This window comes from Athene cunicularia (assembly GCF_003259725.1).
Source record: "Athene cunicularia isolate RWA chromosome 5 unlocalized genomic scaffold, athCun1 chr5_part2, whole genome shotgun sequence".
NCBI classification, from domain to species: domain Eukaryota; kingdom Metazoa; phylum Chordata; class Aves; order Strigiformes; family Strigidae; genus Athene; species Athene cunicularia.
The window spans coordinates 5,140,697-5,166,591 of record NW_020799102.1 but is presented as its reverse complement, the minus strand read 5'-3'; the positions used below and the strand labels follow the sequence as shown (position 1 = coordinate 5,166,591).

The window sequence follows — 25,895 nt, the reverse complement described above, 5'->3', positions numbered from 1 at the left end:
CAGCACGTTTCTGGGGCTACCGTAAGCTCAGAGCTAATGTGTCATAAACGTCATTATTCTCCACTGTTGTAAAAAACCAAACCAACAAACAAAAGACATATCTTTTACTTGTGTTGCTTCCTAAAAAGCTCTTTGGATACCTCGATTTTGAGTCCAATAAGGTAATCTACACAGAAGAAAATGGAATAACTTTGTATGCGTTCCACACAGATTTGCTCCTGGCAACCTTTGAAACTACTTATTAAAAGAAATATTTCTGCATTTGTAATGAATTGTATAGGAAACAGACTTTGGTTAGCAAATGTGTTTTTATGAGGACAAGCTGATTCATACATTTCTTTCTACTTCATAATCTATGCAGATGAAAATTACTGTTATCCTTTCTGTGAAGCTCTCTTAGAAATATTTTCTAGTCAGATAAAGTAATTTTTTTCAAAAGTAAGAGTAAATTGAGTCAGCGGCTTAAAAATTAATATTTTATTCTTGAATAAAATGTCACACAAGGAAATGAAAACCCAAGACCTGTAAGAATCTTTTTACTAATAAATATAGTGGCTAAGGATGGGCTTATTGAAAATTTCTGTATTCTAAATCCAAAATATTTGTTCAAATATATTGGCCATAGAAGAAATGGTTAGACAGATGGATGTTTAGTGTATGTGGATTGGATTTTTCTGGAGTTCTTGATGTAGCAGATGTACAGATGAAGTCTGTAAGATAATAGTGCTGAGCCAAGGCAAAGTTGCTGAATACAGTGCTTTTTCTTTTTTTTCAAACTTATGACTCATGGGTGAATCTAAACTAGAACTATGTTTAATATTAATGGGAAATTCAAAAGATGGCTTTCATGACAGACACTGGAAATAGGTCTTTGGATAATCTTAAAGCAGGCTATTCTTTCCTCCTCATAGTTCTCTGGATATTCAAATAAACTAACATTTTGCAGTAGAAGGGAAACTTTAAAACAAAGAAAACTGGCACAGTGTACCATATTTTTGGCATGCTTGTATGTAATCAACAACTTTCTGCATTTGTGCTGTTTTCATCATCATACCCAATTCCCACCAGTTCTTCAGTATTCAGTGCCAGTTAGGAGTTTCAGTTTGTGTTTCCAAACCCTCAGCATATTTTTTGTTCTTCCACTGGACAAAAGTCTCCTTGCTTAGGTGCTGCGTAAACAGTTCTCTGCAGTGGTCTGTCCTCAGCAGCCTGCAATGCCATCATACCCTGAGAGACTCAGAATGCACGAGAGTTGCCTTGTTTGCCCTACCCCTACCTGTCTAGCTATTTGTAAAGCACTCCTAGCTGAGTGCAGATGGTGCTACTCTGTGTTGTGTTCAGCTGTGTTTGTTCTTGATAATTCTAATACTTCTGCACAGTTGTTCTTCACAGGAGAGTAGAAATTCCCATTGGCAGATCTTCAAGTTAACTGAGTAGTACCTGAACTGAGCAGTAATTTTTCTGAGTAAGCTTTTCAGTTCCAGCTCTTTTCATTACTTGTTTTATTAAGATTCTTGTTTGGAGTTGATGTGTAAAGATGCGGTCTTAGCTCTTTGGAATAATTAACTACCAAAACATAGGTGTGATGCTTGTAGTTAAGGAGCTGTGACTTGATAGCATCTTTTATTGCCCCCTTCCATGAGGAAGCTCATCTCAGCAGCTAAGCAAAACCAAGGCTAGGACTGAAACCTTAGTTGTTCTGCAGCTTTTTTAGTACAATCCATTCACCCAAAACTTGATGAGCTTCTTAAATAATCCTGGTGCATTCTGGAATTTGCTGTGCAGGCTCCATCAGTGCCTTTGAGGAGGAGATGACTGCCAATGCAGTCAGCATAATGGCTTTATTGGAGTCATTCAGGTACCTGAGCAGAGCTGTTTCCAAGCAGGTATAAGCAGACTTCAAGGACAGAATATGAGCATAACCCAAGCCCTTGTAAATGGTGTCTGGAGCTGGTAACTACTAAACAGTGGATTTTGGTGTGTTTGTTTTTTTTAATTGTTATTATTTTAAGTATTTTTTTTTTCAGCAAAGGGTTGTGACTCCCTCCTGGATCCTGTGGGAAGATTTGGGATGTACTGATACCTTCCTGCAGTCCCTGCAAGGGCAGCAGCCGATAGGCTTCAGCTGTGAGCACTCAGGCTGCCACAAGGTGCATTTGTGCCTAACGCATCGTGGCATTACCTAAGAGTAGGGAACATGTGGAAGTGCCACAGTTTGCTTCACACCAAGGGTTGGTTCTGAGACAGGGAGGTATAACGGGAGAAGAGAGCTTTCCGTGAAGATGCTTCCTTAGGCTAAACAAATGCTATCCTGTGTACTTCACAGCTGAGGCTTAAAATAGAGATAATAAATCGATACATGTTGTGTTTTGTTTTTAAGCTGGTCTTCAGTCTCCAGATTGGCTTTTAAGTATCTTGTTGCTATGGAGAAAGAACAACTCTCTCCTATGCAGTGGGTGCGGAGAGCAGCACTCCTCACAGCATGGTGCTGTGCTGCCTCTTCATCCTGCAGCTTTTTTCCCAAGGAAATACGGCTGTTACTGGTATGCTGCCGTTTGATCTTGTCTGTACTTGTGATTGATTTCCTCCCCACTTTCCCTCTTGCCCTTTATGAATGCCTTTTCACCATCTCTGATCTTATCTTTATCTCCTCTGCCTTTTTCTCAATGAGGGCTCCCTTCACTTCCAAATAGAAATTAGACTGTTAGTAAAGCCTTATCTTCTCTCTCCCAGAGATACTTTTCTGTATTTGTGGTCAGTGAGAGGTACCGGATTTGCGGTAGGCACAGGAAAATACTTTGCTACCAATAAATCCATTTCTCTCCATTATATTTTTTTAAAGTAAACGAGCCTGAGCTCTGATGCTACATATACAGCAAAGACAAAGGCTGTTTCTGGAGATCACAGAACATTATGCATCTGCTGGTGAGTCCCTACTGCAGCAGAGAAACCATATGTCTTGACATCCAGGCATGTCAAGAGCTGTACATGTCTGGTGTTCGTGCATCTTTGTTATGTGTTGTTTCCCTCACCTCGGGCTCAGTTCCCAGCCAATGCGGGCTGCAGTGCAGTTTGCTCACAGGTCATCTCTCCAATGATGAGATGATGTCTGTGCTTGGGGGAGCGAGGAGAAAGGCCAGGCCAATGCAGCGGCAGGGAATACAAATGCACAGCCCGATGTACCCTGCTGTCCTTGAACGTCAGGAGAAGCAGCAGGCTCTTTCAGTGCTGCTGTGTCAGAGCCCGGGAGCTGCCGATTCAGATGCATTTCGGAGACTGAATTACTGGGTGCTTTTGTTTGTACTCTTTTCCTCCCCTGCTGCTAATGCAAGACCAGTTAGGAAAAAAAGAATGGTATTTTAATTGAAGATACACAAATGAGCAGGCAAAACTTGGAATGAACCAGGGGAAATGCTGTGAAAGCAAATTCACCTCTTTTGCTGGTGGTTGCTTGATAGCTAGACACTGTTCCAGTTATTCTGAAAGGGCTCAGCTCCCACTGGGGCTCTGAAGTGAACAGGCCATTTTTTTCAAGGCCATCTGCTGAGCTTCTGGGTGCTGCTCGTTTCTGGAGGCCTCTGAAATGTAAAAATCTTTTTGTCTGCTTGTTTGTCAATGAGAATGTTATGTGCATCCTGATTGACCCCAATTTTTCCTCTTGGTTTCCCTTTTTTTTACTGTATTAAATTGAATCTGTCTGTGGTTTTGGAATTATCTCTGATCCCCTGCAGTGTGAAGAAAGCCTGCTCATCTCTTGCTGCTTCTCTTAGTTGATACTATGTTGTTAAACTTCTGCTTGCTCATTCTCAGTTCAGTGCATGCCTGTCTTCAGCCAGGTAGGTCTAATTGTGAACCTGCTCTGGCTGCCCCTAATCCTTCAGTGCCTGTACTTGTCTGCCTACCCTTACATTTTCTTACCTGCTTTGGGTTTGGCCATCTCAGATTATGTTTCTTTTTGCTCTCTGTGTAGCCCAGTTTCAAGATCAAGGCTCGGATTTACCTTAGGAAGGAAAGTTAGAATGGCAGCAATGCCTGGAGGCCAGTGCACAAGCAGTGAAAGCTCTCCTGGCCAAGGGCAACTCTCTGGAGAGATGTGATAGTTCTGGTGATCTCTGCTTGGTCTAAGCCCCCTGGCCATCCAGCCCTTTTGTCAGCATGAAGTGCAGTGGCTTTCTTGCTGTATTAACATGAAAGTGGATTCTGAATTACTAATGATCAGCTTTTGCCATTGTTATTCAGTTGGGTTCTACTAATGCAGTTGGGAACACAGGGCAGGGCAGTGTCTGGTATTCCTGCCAGGGATCCTTTTGATGCTACCATTGTATTAGTACTGTTGTGGTATGACCTTTAGGTCACAATAAATTGGGACTGCATGATCTGTCTGTGATCATGGTCGGCTTAGGAGCTGAGAGCTCAGTGATCAAAATGTCAAATTTGGCAGAACTCTCTTGGAGGCTTTTCCAGGATTCTCTGCTCATGTCTCCATGCCGACACTTCTGCAAGTTGCGGGGCTAACTTTTTTTGGGGGAAACAAGGTTCTCATTAGTGAAACAGTTGCATTCAGTGATACTCCAATAAGCAGAGTCCGTTACATGGTTCCTTTTACAAGGCTGGAAAGGGAGAAGGGAAGACTTCACAGTTCAGCTGTCAAATAGTAGTTGCTAGAAAAGGAACTGCATGCCTAGGAAAATTTCCATTCTACACTTATGAGCAGATATAAGTGCTCCAGAACTAGCTTTAGAAAAAAGGTGTATGTATACATAGCATAAAAATAATTGGTGTATTTCTGTAAAAAGAGAAATCTCCTTATCTCCAGAAGGGAATTATAGAATGTAAATGCTGCATCGTCATCTCTGCTGGCGAGATCAACCCAAACATGAGGCAGGAGGTTGTCAAGCCCTCTTGTTCCTGGGAAATAAATTGACATGATAAGATTAAGCCTAAAATGCCACAAATAATGTGGATGTGAAGAATTTCTACTTTCTTTTAAAGTAAATATGTTGCTACACCAAGGAATAAGGGTTTAATAAATCCATATTTTGATTTAAACCTATATATATGTTGTATATATGTGTATGAGCTTGTTCCTTGTCCCATTTGGGATGACAGAAGTTTTTATTACTGTATTTTGCAGGTGCCAGTCCCGAGTCCCTCACTGGAACTAGATATAGTGTGATCATGTGCTGGCAGGTTGAGACTTTTTTCTCTTAGGATCAGAGCTTGAGCAATATGGCCATGAAGGGTGCACTGTGTTGTTTAAGCCCTTAGGGATGGACAGGGTGCCAAGGCAGAGCTTCCATACACATACACAGGCCAGTTAAGCTGGAGAAAGCAAACTACATCCTAACATACAGCAAAGTTTTGGATTGTTCCTCCATGAGAGCCCAGGAGACAATACTTTCAGCCATTCAAAGTGGTTCCTAAGTCCTGTTTAACTCACTTAACAATTAGTGACTATACTGAATAAAGGGCAAATGGATTATTTTAACAAGGACTGTAACCTTTGATTCTACTTCTTTTGGGAAACATTTCTTTCAACATAAGCTCATTCTCGCAGACAGATGCAATAAGGGACGTTTGTGGACTTGCAAGTTCATAATATTGCAGTTGTTTAGCAAACTTATGCAATATGAGCTGCAGCAGTTTCATCATCGGTGGAAAGTCTGTAATTGGGAAAATGAAAGAGGAAAAGACCTTGAAGTCTTTTAGTGCTTCTTTGCTGGTACATTTTGAGGCCATAACCTGATGGCTCAGCAGCTAGTGGGCTCGGTCCCTCGCTCCGTGGTCTCTGTGTCAGCAGGGTGTTTAATATGACAGTGCTTTTTGCGATGTGAGCTGCTGACTTCTGGGACTACCAAACAGATGGTGACTACGTGAGAACACATGTAAGTGGCTGACACTGTAGATTTTGTTTTCCCCAGTTGTTGCACTGTTCAGGATGCAGTGTTTAAGACTGGGATCAGCATAAAGTTTTTTTTCTTTAAGAAAGAAAGGGAAAACAACCACCCACAAACCAGACCCAAACACATTGAGGCCTCATCGTTCTGATGCCCCGAGCTGTAGGGAGCTTGTCGAATCTCCCTCTTTGCCAGACCTGCCAAATTTTAAAGAAGGCAAAAATAACACTGCAGAGTAAATTTCCTGGGTGGAGTTAAGTGGCATGGCACTATTGCAGAAGTCAAGCAGCAGATAAATGTGAATCTATTTAAAAAAGAGTATTTTGAAAATAAAAATTAGGACAAAGGGACACAATGTGTATAAATAATTTGCTGGTTTTTACATTTTCCACCAAGGACAAAGGAAATTTTAGTATAGTGTCTTCTCATGATCGTTTGAAAGCTGCACTCTACTGTTGGATTCCTCTTTGGCAATCTTTCCTTACTCAAGTGACTGAAATCTGTCAAATTCCAATAGACAGAAACAGAACCTGATTTCAAAGTGTCTTGCCGACCTTTTTCTGAGAAGGATCTCAGAATAGATCAACCTTCTGACGTTTGTTCTTATATCAGCATATCTGTAGCTTGTGGAAATTTAAATATTAAAGCATAATGTCTGAATCATAGCAACCCTTCAGTGTCCAATGAGAAAGCCAATCTGCCTGGTTCATGTGATACATTTTACTCCATCTGCAGAAATTAGCTTCGTACATGCTTTTTACATTTAAAAAGCTGAAAAGAAAAAGCTGAAAACCCAACCCTCTTTGAAAATGATACAGTTTTCGAGCTGGCTAGTGCATAGGATTTTTTTGCAGAGTCACATTGAGTTTCTCAGCAAAGAAAGAGGATTATTGTCGGTAGAGAAGTGCTAGTGGAGGAAAAGCAAGATCCTTTGAGTTTGGGAAAATGGGAAATTTCATTGAGAAGAGCAAACACTAAACTGCCTCAGATTACCCAGTTGCACCCAGCAGTTTCTCTGCATAGAGTGCCTGGTGTAAAGTGTATCACAGCAGTGTAGTAATTTCAAGGTTTAGGAGTAGGCTTAGCCAGAGGGCCTGGAGCAGGCTCTCTCCAGAGGTTCACCCTAAATTATTCCATGTCTTGTGGCTGTTCTTGTCTGGGATCCATGAGAGTTCCGAACAGAAAGTTGGCTTTAAAATATAGACATAGGAGAAAGGAGAATAGTAAAGCCACACGCTGGCTTTTAGGCAGTAAAAGCCATATGAATTACCTAAAGTATCATGACTAAAAGGAAGTCTTCCTGAGAAAGGGAGGTTGGGGACACTGTGTCATTCTCTGTTTTCCATAAACTGTCTCCAAAATTTTCCGTGGAAGGCCAGAGCTAGCACTGTTAAATCTGAAGCATTTATTTTGTGATTCATAACTGTGACTGATGCTCAGGAGAGAGATGCCTGGATGGAAGGACATTTGAAAATAGTTTGGTAGCCAGTGCAGATACCCAGGGAGCAACAAAGCCCTTAAAAACTAAAGGAATGAAATGCTGCCCTACCCTCTGAGCCAAGGGGAAGTGTATTGCTGAGATCCTGGGTTTTTTTATTGCTGAAGGGGTAAATGAGCATACTTATTTAGCAAAATACTTAGAGATTTAGTTGTATTTTACCCTGTGATAAAATTGGATTTTATAAAAAAGTCAGTATTTTTTTATTAACTTTTTTGTCATTTTTGTCTTGTCTTGAAAAAATACTGACTTCAGTGATATATCAAAAATATGTCTATATTCAAAAAAAGAACTATTTAGGATGGAAAACCAAACCAATTTTAGTTCATTTAAGTTTCTGGACAAATATTTTATCAAGAACTGAATGTTTATTCTGAAGAGTTTTGATGGAATGCATTTTTATAAGCTCCGGTTAAATAAGATTACCGTCCGTCTGATATTGTATGTTCTGTTATAAAAACAAAATAGAATTTCAAAATGGATTTCTGAATGTGCTAAGCATTCCCAAGGACAAAGTGCAATTATTTATCTTTTTGGAAATGTTCATCCTAGAAGGTTTTGGGTTTTTTCATATACTTTAGTGCTCTCATGAAAAATGGAGATATCTCCCAACTTCAGTGGCAAGCTGGAGCTATGCATATAGCTACTGCTTAATGCCTACACGGTGGAATCCTGGTTTGGAGGAGGGTTTGCCTTCAATTATGTCTTCTTATTAATTACAAAGACAGGAAAAGGAAATGGGAGTGGTGTGTTCCTCTTTGAGGAAATCAGTGTATTTCAAGTTTAATTTAAAAGTAAGAAACACCTTAAAACTCTTGTACAGTTGAACAGGAGATTAGTGTCAGGGTTTTTCTAGAAAACTTTCAAGACCAGTTATACCAGCAGATAGAACAACTGCCATATTCTTGAAAGTGCTGGCTTATTTTGTGAGTGGAGTGTGGAAAATCACCCCTACTCCTAATCTCCAAAATTTAAACCAGGTAAGTGTGTCCTCTTTAAAGGGCGTATTGCTCCTGGTGTCACTCATATCACTTCTGACATTAGTATTTCTAATATTCTGGTTTAAGATCTCAGTGCAGTAAGGATTCATGGTTGGTAGGTATGGAAGTTGGTTTTCTTTCTGTTAGAATAGACCAGTGCCATCATACCATGAATACTGGAACAGAGAAGTATTGTATACATTAATGGAAATTTAAAAATTAATAATTTATAATCTATGACTATGTAAAAAAAAATCTATTATGCACCTGTGTTGTTCACAGTAGGGATTTCTTGACTTTTCAGCTTTGATTTACTGTTTTGTGATCCAGAATACAAAGCTTGATAACTGTTTATTAGCATACTCTGATATTCTTAACATTGTACATAGTGAGTTAATAGATTAGTAAACAGTGTTAACGAAGTCTTCCTTATTAATTTTCCAGTGTAATAACAAATAGGCGTACCAGCATAGTTAACTGTACAGATAATTAGTGGTTGCATGTTTGGAGCCAGATTCTCTGCTATTATAATGGTGAAACAAGAGGAGTTTTACCAGCAAATAACTTGTCCAGTTTTCTGTTTGGCTGTCTGGAAATTCATTTTTACTTTGTAAGCCCCAGTGTTTTGGAAGATCTGTCTGCAGGTGAATCATGGTAAGGTGGAAACTTATTTCTAGAAAACAGCGGATGTTTAGGGGAGTTGGTGAGTGATAACTCCAGTACTGGGGTAACTGTCACTTTCTCAATGGGCATATCCCTGGTCGATGGCCTTAAGCTAGTAATAACCTAAGAGTTGATCTATTCTGTTGCTGGTTTGTTTTTTGTTTTTTTTTTTTTTTTTTAAGGGGGAGGTATCATCATCAATTAATAAATTAAAAAGCACATTCCTACATGCACAAGATTTTAAATTGGGAAGCTGGTGTCTATTGCTGGGCGGAATAATCATTTTAAGTAGCTGAACTAGATAAGTACATGTTGACATTTTTGTTTGTGCATAAATTAATTCTTGATGTTGTAGGCATAGCTGGATGCAGGGACCATTAAAAGAGCTTGACAGTGTCTGAACCAAGATTGTGATGTCAAACAGGAGGTGAAATTCTCTTTATTTTAATTATTGATTAAAATTTTATTAACAGATTTTAAAGATATTGGTGGGGCAGCTCTTCAGGGATGAGCAACCTAAACATGTGCCTTCCTGTTTCCATAGCAACACATCACTTCCATCGTTTCCAGGCAGCCTAGACTGCATCCTGTACTGCAAGAGTATTAGATTCAGAAGAGCTATATTAACTGCTCAGTAGTTTTCCCTAAACCTTGCTATTAAATATTTTTGTTTTGGATGAACATTAGAATGAAAAAGTGGTTGGGATTATTGTGCTTTTTCAGAGAAATAAATCATGGCAACAGAGCTGGAAATGAGAAATAACTGGCAACTGGGATGAGGTGTTTTAGTCCGGCTCATTGACTGCAAAACTGGCTATTCCTGTGACTATGCAAATGCGATTTGCCAATAAGGTCAAGATTTTAGCCAGAATAGATCTCAGTCTGGTAATTGTTGTTAAAATCTTTGGAAGTGTTTTTGATTCATATTGTTTGAGCTGTTGGAGAGAACTGAAGTAATGTAGTAAAGGTTAAGGCTATAAATGGTGGCCATTAGCAAGGATCAAATTTCCAGCACGGTGGCTTGGAAGCACGTTTACAGGTGGCCTTTTCAAACTCAACGTAAGCAATCTGGTACCTTTCCAGGACCCTTGAGGCCATTTCAGACTGTGGCATATTCATAGTTTGCTGTGAGCGTGAAACTGTTTTATTGGATTTGGAATGTCAAACTTGTCTATCAAGTTATAGATTTCTAAGACTGGGACAAGGCATTTCAGTGTAATTTTCACACAGTTCTCAGCTGCTGTGAGCACAGGAAACTCCTTTTAAAAGAAGTGTATCCTTTGGATAGAGAAATATCTTTCAGAAAGATGCATCTTTTGTCTTGTCTGTAAGAGATGAATAATTCATTATATCCCTATGCAAATGTTTATTACTCTATCTGAAAAAATGTGTGTACCTTATTTCTTCTCTCCATTTGTGCAGTGTCAGTTTCTCAGTGATGAATCTCTGTCAAATACAGCAATGTGCTAGAGTGTTTTCTGAGCTGATTGCATGCGTATCTTCTGTTTTGGCATTGTGGAGGCTTAAATTACTGTTTAAACTGTGAATTTTAAAATGCTATTTTAACGTTACCGCTATACAGTAAAAGAAGCAAATTACTATGGGGGAAGTATTTAAGCAATACATATAGATGCAGATCACCACAATATTTTTCTTTGGCCTTCGGGATGTTTAATTTTCTTTTTCTCCATTTGTATAAATTTTTCCATGGGGTTATGTGAGGCATGTCAATAAAAATTGAGAGCTTTCACAGTGGTTGTTGCTATAGTTACATGGTGCAGCTCTTAGTCTCCTGCACAGAAAGTAAACCACCTGCAATTCCATAAAATCCTTTATTGGCAGAGAAAGATTGAAGGAGACAGTACTGGTGTGCAGGTACAGAGCAAATTCTAGTTTGCTCTGATATCCTTGGAGCCAATGCTGTCTTCATGCAGAGGTCTGCAGAAATGCTTTATGGATGAGGACAGCACAGAAGGGGGACAAAAGACTTTTTTTTTTTTTTTTTTTTTTTTTTTTTAAAAAAAAAAAGGTGCTGGATGCAGAAAATGGAAGATAAGAAATAAGTACCAAAATGAATTTTAAAAATCTCATAACATATTTCAGCTTCAGGAAAAGAGGGACTAAGTTGCCTTTTAAAGCCCTCTGAGTTGTACCCCTCCATACAGACAGAATCTCACTCAGAGAATGCTGCTGTTCCCCTGACTGGAATTCTGTGCTTAACTTAATCCCCAGGGTATGTACAGTTTAACACTTTTGTCTCAACAGATCTCATGTGCATTCAGAAACCCTAAAACGGCTTTTAACATGGATTCTCTGTGCTGAGCTTAACTGAATTCTATTTTCGCTACACATTGTTTCCTTTTCTCTTTGCTTTATGGTCATTAAGTTGAGGATTTGGTGTGAATTACTGCTATAAACCGTAGACTTTAAAAAATCTTCTCTGGGATAGACAAATGTCCCTAGTTTGTAGATGGGGAGACAAAAGCACTGAGGAGCATTTTCCTATGGAATCACTGTAAAGGAGGCCTGTAAAAAGTCATCTTTACCTTCATGATTCCCTTCCTTGAGTTCCTTTTATGACTGAATAAAGTAGGATGGGTTTATTTCATATCAGTCAGCATGTGAGAAAGGACAGTTAAGTAAGTGCATGATGTCTCATCTTATGTTAAATTTGAATGTTCATTTTTCAAGTATGTTCTAAATATACAGATGAGCCAAGATTCCAGGACCCAATAACGCCTTCACTGCAGGGTTTTTATTCACTTTTTTCTTAAGTTCCAGACTTATAGAGCAATGTGAAACTAATCCCATAGATGATTAAATAAACCAGAGATTTTTAGAGTTTTTTCATTATTGGATTTCATTACACAATGTCCATGGGCTCAAGGTGAGGTCAGACCATGTAGCAGAGGAGGCGCAGTGTAAGATGTTCCCTGGCCTAAAGAGGTAAAAATTTAAATAGCTAAAATAGCCAAGCAGTTGGTGAGTAGCCTTTGGCCAGTAATGCAGGCAGCACTCAGAGGTTTAGTCCCCCTCTGTATGCTGCTGCTTGTGATGGTTTCTGTCATTTGTTGGGAGGGAAGGTCTGACCAGATCCCTTCAGAGCTCAGGAAGGAAGATTATATTTTTGCTTTGTGCAGGGTAATTCTCCCTCTATAATGAGAAGGTTTGGAGTCACAGGTCTAAGAGGAGCAAAGTGTTAGTAATGGAAACTGATAGCTGGAAATGAAGGAATTAGTCATGACTCAGGTTTTTGCTCTCAACTACAGGCAATCTTTTTTTCCTCATGCCTTCTTTTCTCATTTTGAGGAGAAGCTATTGGTCCCCTTGCATTCCCATCAAGGCTAGCCTTCACTGCTTAAATCCTGTTAAGACCTTTGCTTGATTGCCAGTTGGAGAAGCAGCTTTGAATCCATCCATGTAGTCAGCCCAAAGGAGAGCTGGTTACCTAATCACCTTGTCAGCTAAGTAGTTTTTGCACCTCCTGGGACTTGGGTCTAGGCAGTGCACACTGACATGAGGCTAAACTTGATTTACATTGCCTTGTGGGTGAAAAGTTATGGTCAATATCATATTAGTCAAATAAAACCTTCAAAAGTATAATTATGCTTTAGAATGAACACAAAGTTGTCATTGTCTAATTGTTCTCTGGAGAGACAAAAAATTTTTCAGTAGCAAAAGCATCTAAAAAGCATCTCTTGCAGAGAGAGAGAGAGCAAGAAATACTTCTCCCTGTGAGAGCTTTGGGAGTTTTCTAAACCAAACAAAAACCCCAACCAAACAACACCACCCCCTGCCCCCAACCTAATTAAAAAGAAGAATGAAATAAAGTGGTGTGGGAACTGTAGACTAATTAATTAGAAGGCTCCCCTAAGAAATTTCTGAAAAGGATAGCCTCTCATGCTAGAAAGTAACCTTTCAGCAGGACACATTGACCAAGAGAGGTGTTGAAGATCAGAGCTGCTGAAATTAATGGAACTGTATTTCACACAGTGATTTAAAGACAGTTCTAAACAACAAAGAGCTACTACTTAGACATGAAAATAATTCCTGTTTCCTTAGAAATTAGTAAAGTGCAATGTTTTTCCTCCACAGTAATAGCATTCTTATGCAGAAATTGGAAACAGACTTAAAACATCAGGTAGCTGAATAAAGTTATGAAGTCCCCTTTAAAGTTAATCATACACAACTTAATTGTCTTTGAATCAAGACTTTGCTTCTTTTCCTTTCCTATAGTACATATTTGAACTAGATACCAAAGATGCAGTAAAGCAATAAAGATAGATCACGGTGTTTACTGAAGTGGCACCTAATGTGGTGTTGATCATCATGTGATAGAAAGTTTTTGCTAACTGGACAGCATTTTAAGTTGCCTGTCTATATGTGACATTATGGAAGACTACATCTGTATTCTCCAAATTGTTTAAAGATTTGGGGGGCACTTGAAATCTCAGTTTCTGATTTTGCCTTTGAAGTATCTGATTTTTCAGAAAGCTCAATGTCTTCCAACAAGTTTATAAAGCAGCTTGGGCTGGGCATCTAGGGCAAGACTTGTCTGTATGAACTAAGCTATGTCTGAGCTAGTCAGATATCTATAGGCAGGGGAGAGGGAAAGATGTTGAAAGATGTTCATTGTTGAAAACAGCTTTTTACAATTTGGACTTAAATCTCTGGCAGCAGCCAAGATGCTGGATGCTTCATACATTTACCTATGTAGATACTAGATACACATCTCTATTTGCCTAGGCAAGATCCATGATTACATGTATGTTTTCTGTAGAATACATGTCTGCATGTGTGTTTATGTACATACAAATATTTTACAAGTACAAAGTGTAGTATTGCCAGTTGTGTTATAATTCTTTTTACTCTTTTTTTAGACAGTAAATTGAGAAAGACAATGAGTGGTCTTTCCCTTGACGGGGTTGGTTTTGTACCTTTTGTAGTATTTTAAAATAAAGATTATGGTCTTTATTTTTAACCTTTCTGTGTCAAAAGTTATATGGAGAGCTTTAAAATGCTGATAATCACCCCAAAAAAGGCTCTAATTTAAGGAAAAAAACAGCACTTGTGTTTGAATTATTTGGGAATATGAATCACTTCTGCAAAGTTGATTGGACTCTTAAAATTCTTATTCTTGCTTTGTCTATTCCTGGGTAGATTAAAAAAGCCTGCAGAGTCAAAGTGGCATTTCAGTTCACTCGTGAACTGTTCTGTCAGTAAATGATCTTGAAGAATAAAGATCTCTTGGCTGTACTGTACAAGAAAAATTTTCATTATTGGTATTCAGCAAGCTTTAAGTTATCACAAGACCTTTGAAGCAGAGTCAGAGAACAGTTTTAAAGTTACTTAAGGAGACATCTCAACGTTGTCTGACTTTGTCACCTTCATATTTGGTTGTTCTGTTTACCAGTAGTTTAAAGAATAAATTCAGCTTCTCTTATATTGATACTGCAGGTTAGTGAGAACTACTTTGTATAGCGTTCATTTGTTTGTATGTTATAGTCCTGTGGACATGCATGCATATCATGTATTGCGTTTCTCACTGCAAACTGAAGCTTGCTGTTTCACCAGAAATTTGGGCTGATTTGATTTTAGTCTTTTACACTTTTTTCTCAGTGATATTATCCATAACTTCAAAGGCTTTCATGCTATTACTTTTTCTTTGGGAGCAATGATAAATATTTGCCATAGTGTCAAATGTGGCCTTAAATTCTAATTCTTTTCTATCTAGCTTGCTTTCTAGATTGCTCTCTATAGCTGCTCCTCCTCTGTGATTAGCCTAGTGCCAACTGTAAGATGGAAGAAACTGGCTTTATGCATGAACACAGGAAAGAACTGTGAGGTCAATGCATGAAGGAGACCCCATATTTCCAGTGTTTCCTCTTCCTCCAAAGGAAGGAGAACAAAGCTCTTGAATTCTTAATTTGGTCAGATATTATTTCAGGGAGAGAGTTTGGGGTGTTTTTTTGTTTTTCTTATTCTCAAGAATACTTTGTTATTGCAGTCCTTCCAAAATGGTGCCAGATATTTCTGTCTTGATTCCAGCTGGTTTCCTCTTCTCCCTGAGGTTATGCAGAGGATCAGATGGGGTAAGTGCCAAACAGCATCTCAGGGACCCAGCTTGCATTGTCCATTCTGGTCCCCTGACCTTCTGGAGCTGGCATGGTGATTCTGAATCCCTCTGCCCATCAGCTGTTCTTCCTGTCACTGTGCCAAAGACAGGTTTTACTTTGTAACCTCAGATCCATGCACCTGATGCACGAATGCTGTTTTCACTATGGCTATTTTGCCAGGGTCCATAAAAATGTACTAGAGCAGAAACTTTCAGAAAATATCTCTGCAGTATTAATTACAGGAGGTTTTCATCTCAGGACACTCTTTTGTGCTTGCCTTCCTTCAAGGAAACATTTCCTCTAATAGGGAGCTGCCTGCAATTAAGAATTTGGGTGCATCTTATATTGATGGAGGCAAAGTGGTGAGGTGTCCTCAGAATGTACCTTGGGCCATGCGGCAGGGATGTTGTTTGCCTTTCCTCATCAGAACAACTCAAATGGTTGGTCACTTGGCACCCAAAGCCTGAATCGTGGGACTCTTCTTTTTTTGCTTGCTTTCATCTTTTGTCACAGCTCTGTCAACTGTTGCTCTACTTTCTTCTTTGAAAGGGATGTGGTTAGTTCACAAAACTGTGTTATATGAGCAATGTGGGGATGTTACCAAGTCATTTTCTAGGTGTTCAAATGACCCAACTATTGTTGTATCTGAGTAGATCTTGAGTTACCCTGTTCAGACCCCAGGACAGCAGCGAGTACAAGGATCTCTGTAACAATAGGCACAAAACTGAAGACCAACAGACAAGGCACGTGACCCATAGGAGCTTTATTAGATGTGCACTTGCACTACAGTACAGTGTGTATAGGCACACTTGACCCAGATACAAGTAGGTTGAACTCAAGTACAACAGTTGCAGCACAGAGGAAACGTAATCCACAAATCCTGCCCAGAAAGGAGGGTTAGTTCATCCTGAACTCTCTCCAACTTCAGCTATGCTATAGCTTTGTATCAAGCTAGGTATTTGAAAGCTCTCACGCGTACACATGTACTACAGTGTTGTCGCTGTTAAAACTGCACTGTGAGACTTGCAGGGGAGCCATCGTCTGAGCCATTGCGTTACGCTAAGTTTACAACTTGAAACTTTGCACAAGAAGGCATCCTAATAACATCACTGCTGAGTTGCAACTATTTCTGTTCTGAAGCAGTGTTTGCATAACTGTGAGAAAATCTCCTAGTTCAGTCCGTAAGAAGGAAACTGAAAAACTCAGCGGCCACTTGTTTCCTTGACTTCTTCTCTTTTAATTTCTAACACTTTAATTTATGACTTCTGGACTTCACCTCAGATTACTTGTTAAGCATGGGAGAAAAGCCCTCACTTGTTTAATATCAACAAGCAGTTTTTTTAGACTTCACTCAACAGTAATGCACATTCCTATCATGTGTCTTGAAACTTGACCAAAATGCAGCCTTGCAATTGATAAGGGAAAATGAAAAGGGGAAAGTCCAAACTAAAGCCCATTTAAACACAAAGCTATTTTACAGATGTCCATACGGAAAGTTTACACATTTTCACTTTATGGTTCTGAGTTAGAGAACTGTGTTCCGCAGAAAAGGAACACCTTCAGAGATAAACTCTAGAACACACACTTTTGTTCAGTGCAAACAGCCCTTCAGGGGAAGAGAATAGCAGTCAGATAAGCAATTGTAGGTAAATGTGACCATATGGAATATCTTTTTGCCTTTTGTTGTATCATAAGTATTTTTTATAAGCTGCCAAGGACTGACAGCCATATATAGCCTGGTCTGCATGATCACCTTAAAATTACATACTTGTGAATAGATCAGTGTATAATACAAAGAGTTGCTCTATAAAATGTGTTAAGCACCAAAGCATTTTCAAAATATTCTTTTCCAACCTAGCTGCTCTTTCTTGAGGAGAGGGTTCCTGAGAGCCCAGTGGGGTCTCTTGTCCTGACTTCAGCCAACGAAGTAGGAGGAAGCACCATTTCACCTGCATGCTGCTGCTCATCTTGCTGTCTGTACCTTCTCCTGCTCTATGATTTGCTTAGTGCTTTAGAAGCTACATATAGTACTGTAATGCAGTTTGAGGGGTTTGTCAGATTCTCGCTTCTACGTTCATCATTGAACTTCTTATCATGTTACTTTTCCTAGGCCTGTGCTGGAGATGGCCTTCAATTCTAAGTCTTTTGATGTAATGTTCTAGGTCAGAATGAATTGCAACTGTCCCCTCCTTTTCTTTATATAATCATTTACATCAGTTAAATGTGTGTGTCAATTTGTAATGGTAATGCTTTATACCCAGAACCAGATGGCTGCAAATGGCATTGCCACCTGTGGTCCCATGGGACACTTGAATGACTCACACCCTTCTAGATGCTCTTTGACATACTGCTTCATCCATTTTATTTTGCATGGGTGACCTCCTTCTAAGCACTTAGTATAAGGTATTTTCTATATGATCTGTTTCACATCATCGAGAGGGTTATGAGACTGCAGTCTCTGGCTCTGTGTTGCGATCACGATTGTCTACTTCTGGTTGTACAAAGTTAAAGCACTGTGACACGTTTAATGCCTGTCATTTTGAGAGGCAGGGATGTAAGTTCTGAATACATGTCACACTCTGCCATGCCTGATATTCTGATGGAGCAGACATTGTTCAGAGCCTCAAGACAAATCTCTTCATTAACTAATTTGTCAGGTGTTTTTGTCCTGTACTTGAGAGAGCAAAATTTAAAGATTTTCTTGTCTTCTACAGGTGTAAAAAAAAGCATCTTTAATGCTTAATCCTCTCTGCACTGCAGCTGCTTCATGTATGATATAATCCTCATGTATTGTCAGTGGACCAGATACGTTCAGTCTTGCACAAAGTCGTGAGCCCAGGTTTTGTTCTGTGTTGAGCTGGAGATGCTTTCCTGTTGGGAAGGAATTGACATGTTTGAGTAAAACTAAAAGGAAAACGTTGTGTAGCACCCATCAGCTTTAGTCATAATAAGTACCATTTGTGTTTCCCTGTGAAAACAGAAATGTGAACAGTTAATTCTTTCAATAGATTTCTCTCCTTGCTACCTAGACACAGCAAAGCAAACACCTTCATTTTACAAGACCTGAGTTTTGCCACAGAGATTGTAAAGGTGCAGTGGCCCAAGAAACCTGTGGTTGCAAGTATGTTGTTTTTAAATCCTAGGATATAGTTTTGTGAATTTCTTCCTCATGTTTTTGTCTTCAAAATGCAAGGTGTAACTGAGAAGGAAAAAATAAAATCTGTCATAAACTAGCCTGAATAGTAACCTAAATCATGGCTTCTTTGATGCAGTGTGGAATGATTCTCTTAAACAGATGCATATTAATTTGTGCAGTGAGCCATTCAGCTCCTTCTTTGAAGTGTCCTGTGAGAACAGAACAAAATTTTTATTGTCACTGTATATTTGCAAGATAGCAGTACCTCTAGCGAGCGGGCTCAGTTATTTGCCTGATGCTTAAAACAGTGCACAGGAAAATGCACAGCATGTTTCTATGAAACTGCTAAGGCTTTTTTGGTTAAGTGCCATTCTTACTGTATCTTTCTCTACTTCTCTGAATTGCTGTATGTTGGAATCCCTCCCCATGTGCAGTTTTCAGGCTGTGCCAGATGTGCTACATTGCCCTTCACTGCACACTCAGAAATTATATCATAATCAGGATTCTTTCCCCTTCCCATTTTGTAACTCTTGGCTATTTGTATGCTGTAGAAGTGAGGATAGAAAAGAATAGATGTGCTCTGTGCTGCTCTTCTGTTTGCCACTCATGGGATAGATACTGATCCTGAAGGAGAAACTGGAAATTAGACTTTCCCAAATGAAGTTAATTTCAAAGATGGGTAGCCTTATTGCTCTACTTCACAGTATTCCACATACCACTGTGGCTCCCTAAGCCATACTGGGCATCTTGTATACTCCAGCTGATTTTCTGACCTTCTTCAATAGGTAGTTGTATACTGTAATTAGATATTTTAACAGTTGGCCTTGAGGCCCTGATCCAGTTTGAAGTCCCTGCTGTATTACACAATATACAAGTACAGGCAGAAAAAAGTCTGACTAACAAGACAGTGCTTTTGCTGTTAAAAAAAAGAAAAAAAAAACAAACACCAAACTTCACATAAGATATTAGTTTAGAGCACAAAGTCAGAGAAGTCCATATTGTGCAGGCTTCATGCATTTGTTATGAGTAGCTGTTTGAGGCCATTGGAAATTTTTTCTTTCCAGGTACCATGATGAACCACAGACGCATGACCTGAGTCATCTGATTTCCCGGTTGTGTAAAGCCACTGCTGAGGAGAGGACTGAGTGGTCAAGGTCTGCTGCCTGGGGAGAACTTACTAATGATACAGAGGTGGAATGAGGACAGATTGTTCACTGGAGGCTAACTTTGAAGTAGCATGTCCTTAGCACCATGACTTTGTACTTAATATGAAAAATGTATGTTGTTTCCTATCTGTATATTGTGTTAGCACTGCAATGCCTGTGATTTTTATCCAGCTTACTGTAAAGTCAGATGTGCATTTTTGAGGGTTGTGGTACAGAGCAATTCTAGCAGCAGTTGGGTGGGCTGCCTGGAACACATGACAGCTTCCCCCTTGAAAATGTGGGTATAAATGTAGTTCCATAATAAAACTGGCACTATATGAATATCTTAGTCGTTTTCTACTTTTAGAGATACCATATTATGTCCTGGGAGCATGTCATCTGATATTCCACTTACTGAACTTTGATAAGATTTTGCAGAATGCTCAGACTTCCCTTTTAGTTATGAATATGTTTCCATGTTTTTCTGAAGAAAATAATTCAACCTCACTTCTTATATTCTAAAATTGCAAATCTTTTGCACTGATGACAGAATTGTTGCTAACAAAGCCACAAAAGTTTAGAGGGATATTTATTTTATGTGACACCCTGGATTGCCAGATGCCCTGAAAAAATAGGGAGACTTATTCACTTGTGTTTTACAGCTCTTTGGGGGAAGTATGGTCTAAATCTCCTTCTGCATACTCTTAATTTTTCCTTGTGAGGTTTTGAATGCTTTCAGATAGTGAAGGGGGCATGGATGACAAGTGAATTTTGTTTGTGGTCCAGCCCTGATGCTGTTTAAAGTAATTTGACTTTCCCTGAGCTGATCTCTTGCCTACTGTAACTTTATCTATAACCATCTGTAGAGTGGCACTAATTTAAGGTTAAAAAAAATAATAATTTGAGGTATTGTAGAGTATTGCTAAGAGCACAGAGCCTATACAGTAGAGCTGTACAAAGACATTTTAATAAATCCTCAAAATATGAAGCTGTCTGAATAGCTTGGCTTTAAGATACTTGGATTGTCTTTAAAGCCAACTTTGGTTCGTGTGGTTAGAAGAGTGGGAGAGGAGAAGCAGAAAAGAGACAAGCTTTTAAGAAGATTTCAGTGATAAGCCTCCAGGGCACGGACTGGTTTAAAAGCAGTCTGTTGACTGAAACTAGGCTGCAGTGATAGTTGTAGCTTCTTTGTTTCCAGTTTTCCTTGCTTTACCTTCAAACTGATTGTAAGGATGTGATTTATCATAACCTGTCTTCAGCTGTTTAAAACTTATATGCCTAGGCTAAGACGATCACTTGGTCTCCCTCTATAGTCACCAGAGTGAGGTAGATTTGATTTTGACACCAGTGTTTGGATAAGACGAATTGCCTGTTGGCGAGGTGTAGATGACTCCATTGGCTCTTGAGGAAAACTGGAGGAATACGATCTATAGCTAAGTGGCTTGATTTTTAGGTGGCTGAAGCTAAGTGCAGGGAATCTCACCCAGAGCATCTTATTTGCTAACATTGATTCTTCTCATCTGAAGAAGAAAGTACTCAGCGATGAGAAGCGACTCTAAATCCCCAGAATCCTGTCTTCTGTCCAATACGCTGCAGCTTTATTTAATCTAGAAGTACTTTTCTCCAGTTTAATCAGCCTCTAGTCTGCAGTTGTCGCTTCAGTTACCTTGAAAAAAAGCCTAGATAATTATTGCAAATAGAAGGAGAGCAGTAGTTACTTCTTGTTGTGTGTGACCAGACCAGACAGATTTGTTACGGGTTTTTTTTCTTCCCATTTTTTTTATATTTAATGTTTGGGAAAAATATTGCATAATCTTACTCTTTTATTAGTGTGACTGTGAACACAAGTGAAATTCCTTTGGGATTCTGCTGTGTTGCTGTGTGAGTTGTGTGATATCATTTGTACTTCGAGTGTTTATGATCATCCTGGTTTCAGCTGGGATAGGCCTAGTAGCTGGCACAGTGTTTTGGCTTTAGGATGAGAAAAACTTTGATAACACGCTGATGTTTTAGTTGTTGCTGGTCACTGCTTACACTGAGTCAAGGACTTTTCAGCTTCTCATACCGCCCTGCCAGCGAGCAGCCTAGGGGTGCACAAGGAGTCGGGAGGGGACACAGCGGGGACAGCTGACCCCAGGGGTATCCCCCACCCCATGGCATCATGCTGAACAACAAAACTGGGGGGAGCTGGCTGAGGGGGGGCGGCCCACCGCTGGCTGGGCATCGGTCAGCCAGTGGTGAGCAACTGCATTGTGCATCACTTGTATATTCTTTTATCTTTATTATTATTTTCCCTTTTCTGTGCTATTAAACTGTCTTTATCTCAACCTGTGAGTTTTACCATTTTTCTGATTCTCTCCTCATCCCACTGTGGGCGTGTGGGCAAAGAGCTGTGTGGTATTTAGCTACCTGCTGGGTTAAACCACAATGTTTTAAAAGAGAAAAGGTGAATGCGATGTATTATGCTGTTTCACTTAACCAGTAACATGGAGCAACTTTTCCTCTGCACCTTACCAAACACAAATCCCTTGGTTTGAGAACATGCTGCAGTGCTTGTTTTAAATTTAGTTAGAAGCAATTTGTAGCTGTATTAATACACATCATTCTAATGGTCTTTCGTCCTGGGAGCATCTGGCACAGGCATAAAAATTGAATTTTCTCCTGAAAGCATGTACAGCTGCTGGGACTGTGTTGAGGTTTTTATTAGCAATAAACTGTGAATAGAAGCAATCAAAAAGAAAACAAGAAAAAAAAGAAGCAGGGGGAATGTGGGGGAAGGAAAAAGAATTGAAATGAAATGGTGCCCTTTGCCCCAAGGCTAGCCATTAGTTCCTCTTAATGAAGGCCTTTCCTAACTATGCAGATATTCCTTCTATGTAATTTTTTTAATGGATGCTTCATTATCTTTGATCTTTATTAACTTCAACTTCTGTGCCAGTGATTCACATAGCTCCTTGTTTCCTCCTGGCCAGTGTCACCACAGTCATTTTGCCCAGCCCTCCTTCAACTCCAAGTTTTGTTATGTTATTACAAAAAAAAGGACTGTGTGTTTTCTGCAAAGTCTGTTTCCTCTGCCACAAATCTAGCATCTGGCTTTTTTTAATGTCCAAACCTTTCTCTAAATCTACAGGAGATGTAGTATGGTATACCTTTTATTTTCGCAACAATAGTTCTCTGCCTTTTAGCTCCCTGACTTCTGACTTGATTCTCATCAGAATCATTTTTGTGGCCTGTCATTCTGTATCTGTCAGCTGCCCTTTCATCCCTTCAGATTTCTGCCTGGCTTTGCACAGATGTATGAGGCATTTTTGGATAAGACCATTCATAAATCCTCATTACTCTCTATTTTTTATTTTGCCAGTTTTCACTCTTGGCCCATTTCAGTAATGATGGAACTTAGTGGAGTCATGTAGAAAGACCTATTTGGTGGCCTTTCTACATTCCTGGGAGAAGTAAAGGCTGGAAAGGACGCAGTGATCCTTATTTTAGGGGAAATGTTCTTGTCTGGGGGTTTCTTAGCTTGTAAATTTTTCAGTGATTTTTTTTTTTAATTGTTTGACTGGATGTATTTATCAATCTGAGAGGTTGATATCCCCCTGCACTATTTTTTTGAATATTTATTATGCTATTAATGTTCCATTAAGCAGTTTGTATTTCAGGGTGACCAAAAACTTTCTATTTTCGTCTCTCTTGTCCTGATGGGACAGGATGAAAAAAATAAAATCTTTTAGTCAGATGTAGTTAGTCTCCATATAAACATTAAAGTTGTACTAATTGCTAGTGGTCTAGTAACAAAAAGGTTACCACAGTCATCTTATTAATGTAAGGGCATGTTATATTCCCTTTTCATTAAACTTGGAAGTTTTCCCGCTCTTAAGTAGGTTTATTCTGCAGGTTTCACATAATAACTGTGCAAAAGAATGCCTTTTCTTAGGTGCAGCTGGTTTTCTTTCTTTGATTATTTTTCTCCCTGAATAATTGTTCTCTGATGTGTCTTTAGTCTCAGTTTGTGATGTCTTTTTCCTGATTGTTAATATTTACATAGATATATTTACCTGTAACCTTACCCAAAAAAAGCCAGTTAACCTCTTGGATGTTATGATCTGTTGATATTTAAATGGGATATGTTGTACATTTACTTTTTGATACGTTTCTGCAGCACATGTATGGGCATAGGTTGGGCTGTCAGTATTGCACCTGCGTGCTCATGAGAAAATATGGTGCCTTCTAAGCTAAGAGTAACAGAACTGCTGTATTAGGTGAGATGTATCTAGCCTACTGTGATATTCTAGTGGTGGGTTGTTGTTTTCCATTACCTTAAAAAATTATCAAGAAAATTAAAGGTCATTTTTTAATTACCTCTGAATTTAGTAATGTTTACACTTAATTACAGAAAAGGAGAACTTTAATATCCTGATATGTAAAGAAAACAAACAGTGAAATATTACTGGATTTGTAGGAGAGAAAGATGGTCCTGCTAGCTCTGCAATAGTCTGTTTCTGAATTTTGAAAAGTAAAATTATTTTAGAATTATGATTGGAATTGGATTTTGTGAATTTTGGCACTTGTCATTGTATGGACTCCAGAATGGTACTTCATGCTGTTAATACCTGCTGCTTTTCAGAAATACCAATGGCATCAGAAACATGATTATATTGCAGGATGGCTTTCCTTTTTATTACAGAAATTCACAGGCACAGTCTGTGACAAGTCAAATAAAGAAAAGAAAATAGGGAAGAAATATCTCTTGTAGTTCAGAATAAGAGTTTTTTTGGGTGGATTTTTTATTATGCCAGCCATTTATAGAATAGAATTTACATTGTGCTTCAGGAAAGAGTACTATGGGGTAATAATCATGGATCATGATTTGAGATATAAAAGAGTAGATGTTACAAAAATAAATAATAATGAGGGAAAATAAGGATAATAAAAGCAGTGAAATGATGTCAAAGCAAGCAGAAGAGGTAAGGCAAGTTGTCAGAGACTTGTATTTAAAGGAAAAAGGCGAGATGAGAACTTGAAAGTAGGACTGAAGTGTAATTTGGCTGCTCTGTAATTCTGTGTTCCCCAATCCTACAGATCATGCTGTGAACTACTGAAGTTCCTGGCCTTGGTTTGTGATAGTTTTGCTTACTAGGGGGAACTTGAAAGACAGAGATTCCACATGATTTCAGGGAAGGTCCTTAAACTGGGGAGAGATTTCTGTGGGCTCTCTATAAATACTGAACCGTGTATTTACTAAGTGATTTTCAAATGTCCTTGTTGTTTTAATCTTTCTCATGTTGTTAACAATATGGAACAAGATAGAGAGTAATTCACTTGGGTTTGTTTACATTTTCAAGAGAACCACCAGAACATTGTTCCCACCTAAGCAGAATTTCTTAGAACCTAATTAGAAGAAGACTTGACAGATCTGCTCCCCCAAACCAACCAAAGCTGTTGTGTTCCTGTGGTCTTTATTCAATATTTTGTATGCTCTCTTTTAGGTGGCCAGTGCTTCTCTTGGGGATGGAACGAGCATGGGATGTGTGGTGATGGCACAGAAGCAAATGTTTATGTCCCGAAGCCAGTCAAAGCTCTTGGTTATGCAAAACGGATCTTAATTGGATGTGGGGCAGGACATTCCATGGTTCTTTGTCAAACTCCAGATTAGATTTAGCACACCTGAAATCACAGCATCATGGATGCAGACGGACATTTTTGGATCGCGCAGCTCAGAAGTGCTGCAAGAGGATTGCCCGTGATTAACACGATAGTTGGAAAGTGCAGAAGGTTTTTTTAAGACTAAAAAGAAGAAGTATGCATAGAAAACTGTAACGTTTTAAAAATTGTTTAATGAGTCCTTTTCACAGGGATTTACTTTCTTACCCACAGATAGTGACAGACATTTTGCCTTGATGCAATACTATTGAAGAAAGAATTACTTGTTCTTCTGAGAAGCCTTTGAGGAGGAAATCAAGTGCTTAATTGCTTATTGTTGGTGTATAAATTCAATCTGAGGAAATTGTCTGGAAAGGTGGAGACACAGGGCCCCTTGTAGTCTTTTATTATTGTATCTTTATGTCATGATGAGCATGTGTTGCACCTGCCAACTTCTGCTGGAGTTGTAAGCTCCCAGCATCTCAGAAAATCCAGTTTGCATCACGGAGCAATGCCAGTGCACATAAATAGATGCAGACACACATTTTAAAAAGAAGATTAGGATTTTTAAAAAAAGAGAGGTATAACTTAGAAGGCTGGCAAAAGAGGAAAATGAGGCCTTTCTGAACTAGCTATATCTTGATTAAACTGTGAAAGGAACAATATTTCTGATAAATTATCTTCTGTGCCAGACATAATTTTATTATGGATTTACAGGGATGCAGATCTGCATGAACTATCATTAACTTGCAGACCAAACCTGAAGTTCCTGAAGCTACTGCTCAGGAAAGAAGAAATTCTAAGAGATCTTTGAAACAGT

The 25,895-nt window shown here is 39.0% G+C and overlaps 1 protein-coding gene across 1 annotated transcript in view; it reads left to right on the top strand.

Moving 5' to 3' along the window:
• The window catches only part of SERGEF (secretion regulating guanine nucleotide exchange factor), a 155,739-nt gene extending 129,844 nt beyond the window's left edge, over nucleotides 1-25,895 (top strand). Inside the window, 2 exon segments of the mRNA XM_026850170.1 lie at nucleotides 24,922-25,071; nucleotides 25,074-25,895. Coding sequence (XP_026705971.1) covers nucleotides 24,922-25,071; nucleotides 25,074-25,183 — 260 coding nt within the window. The 3' untranslated portion in view covers nucleotides 25,184-25,895.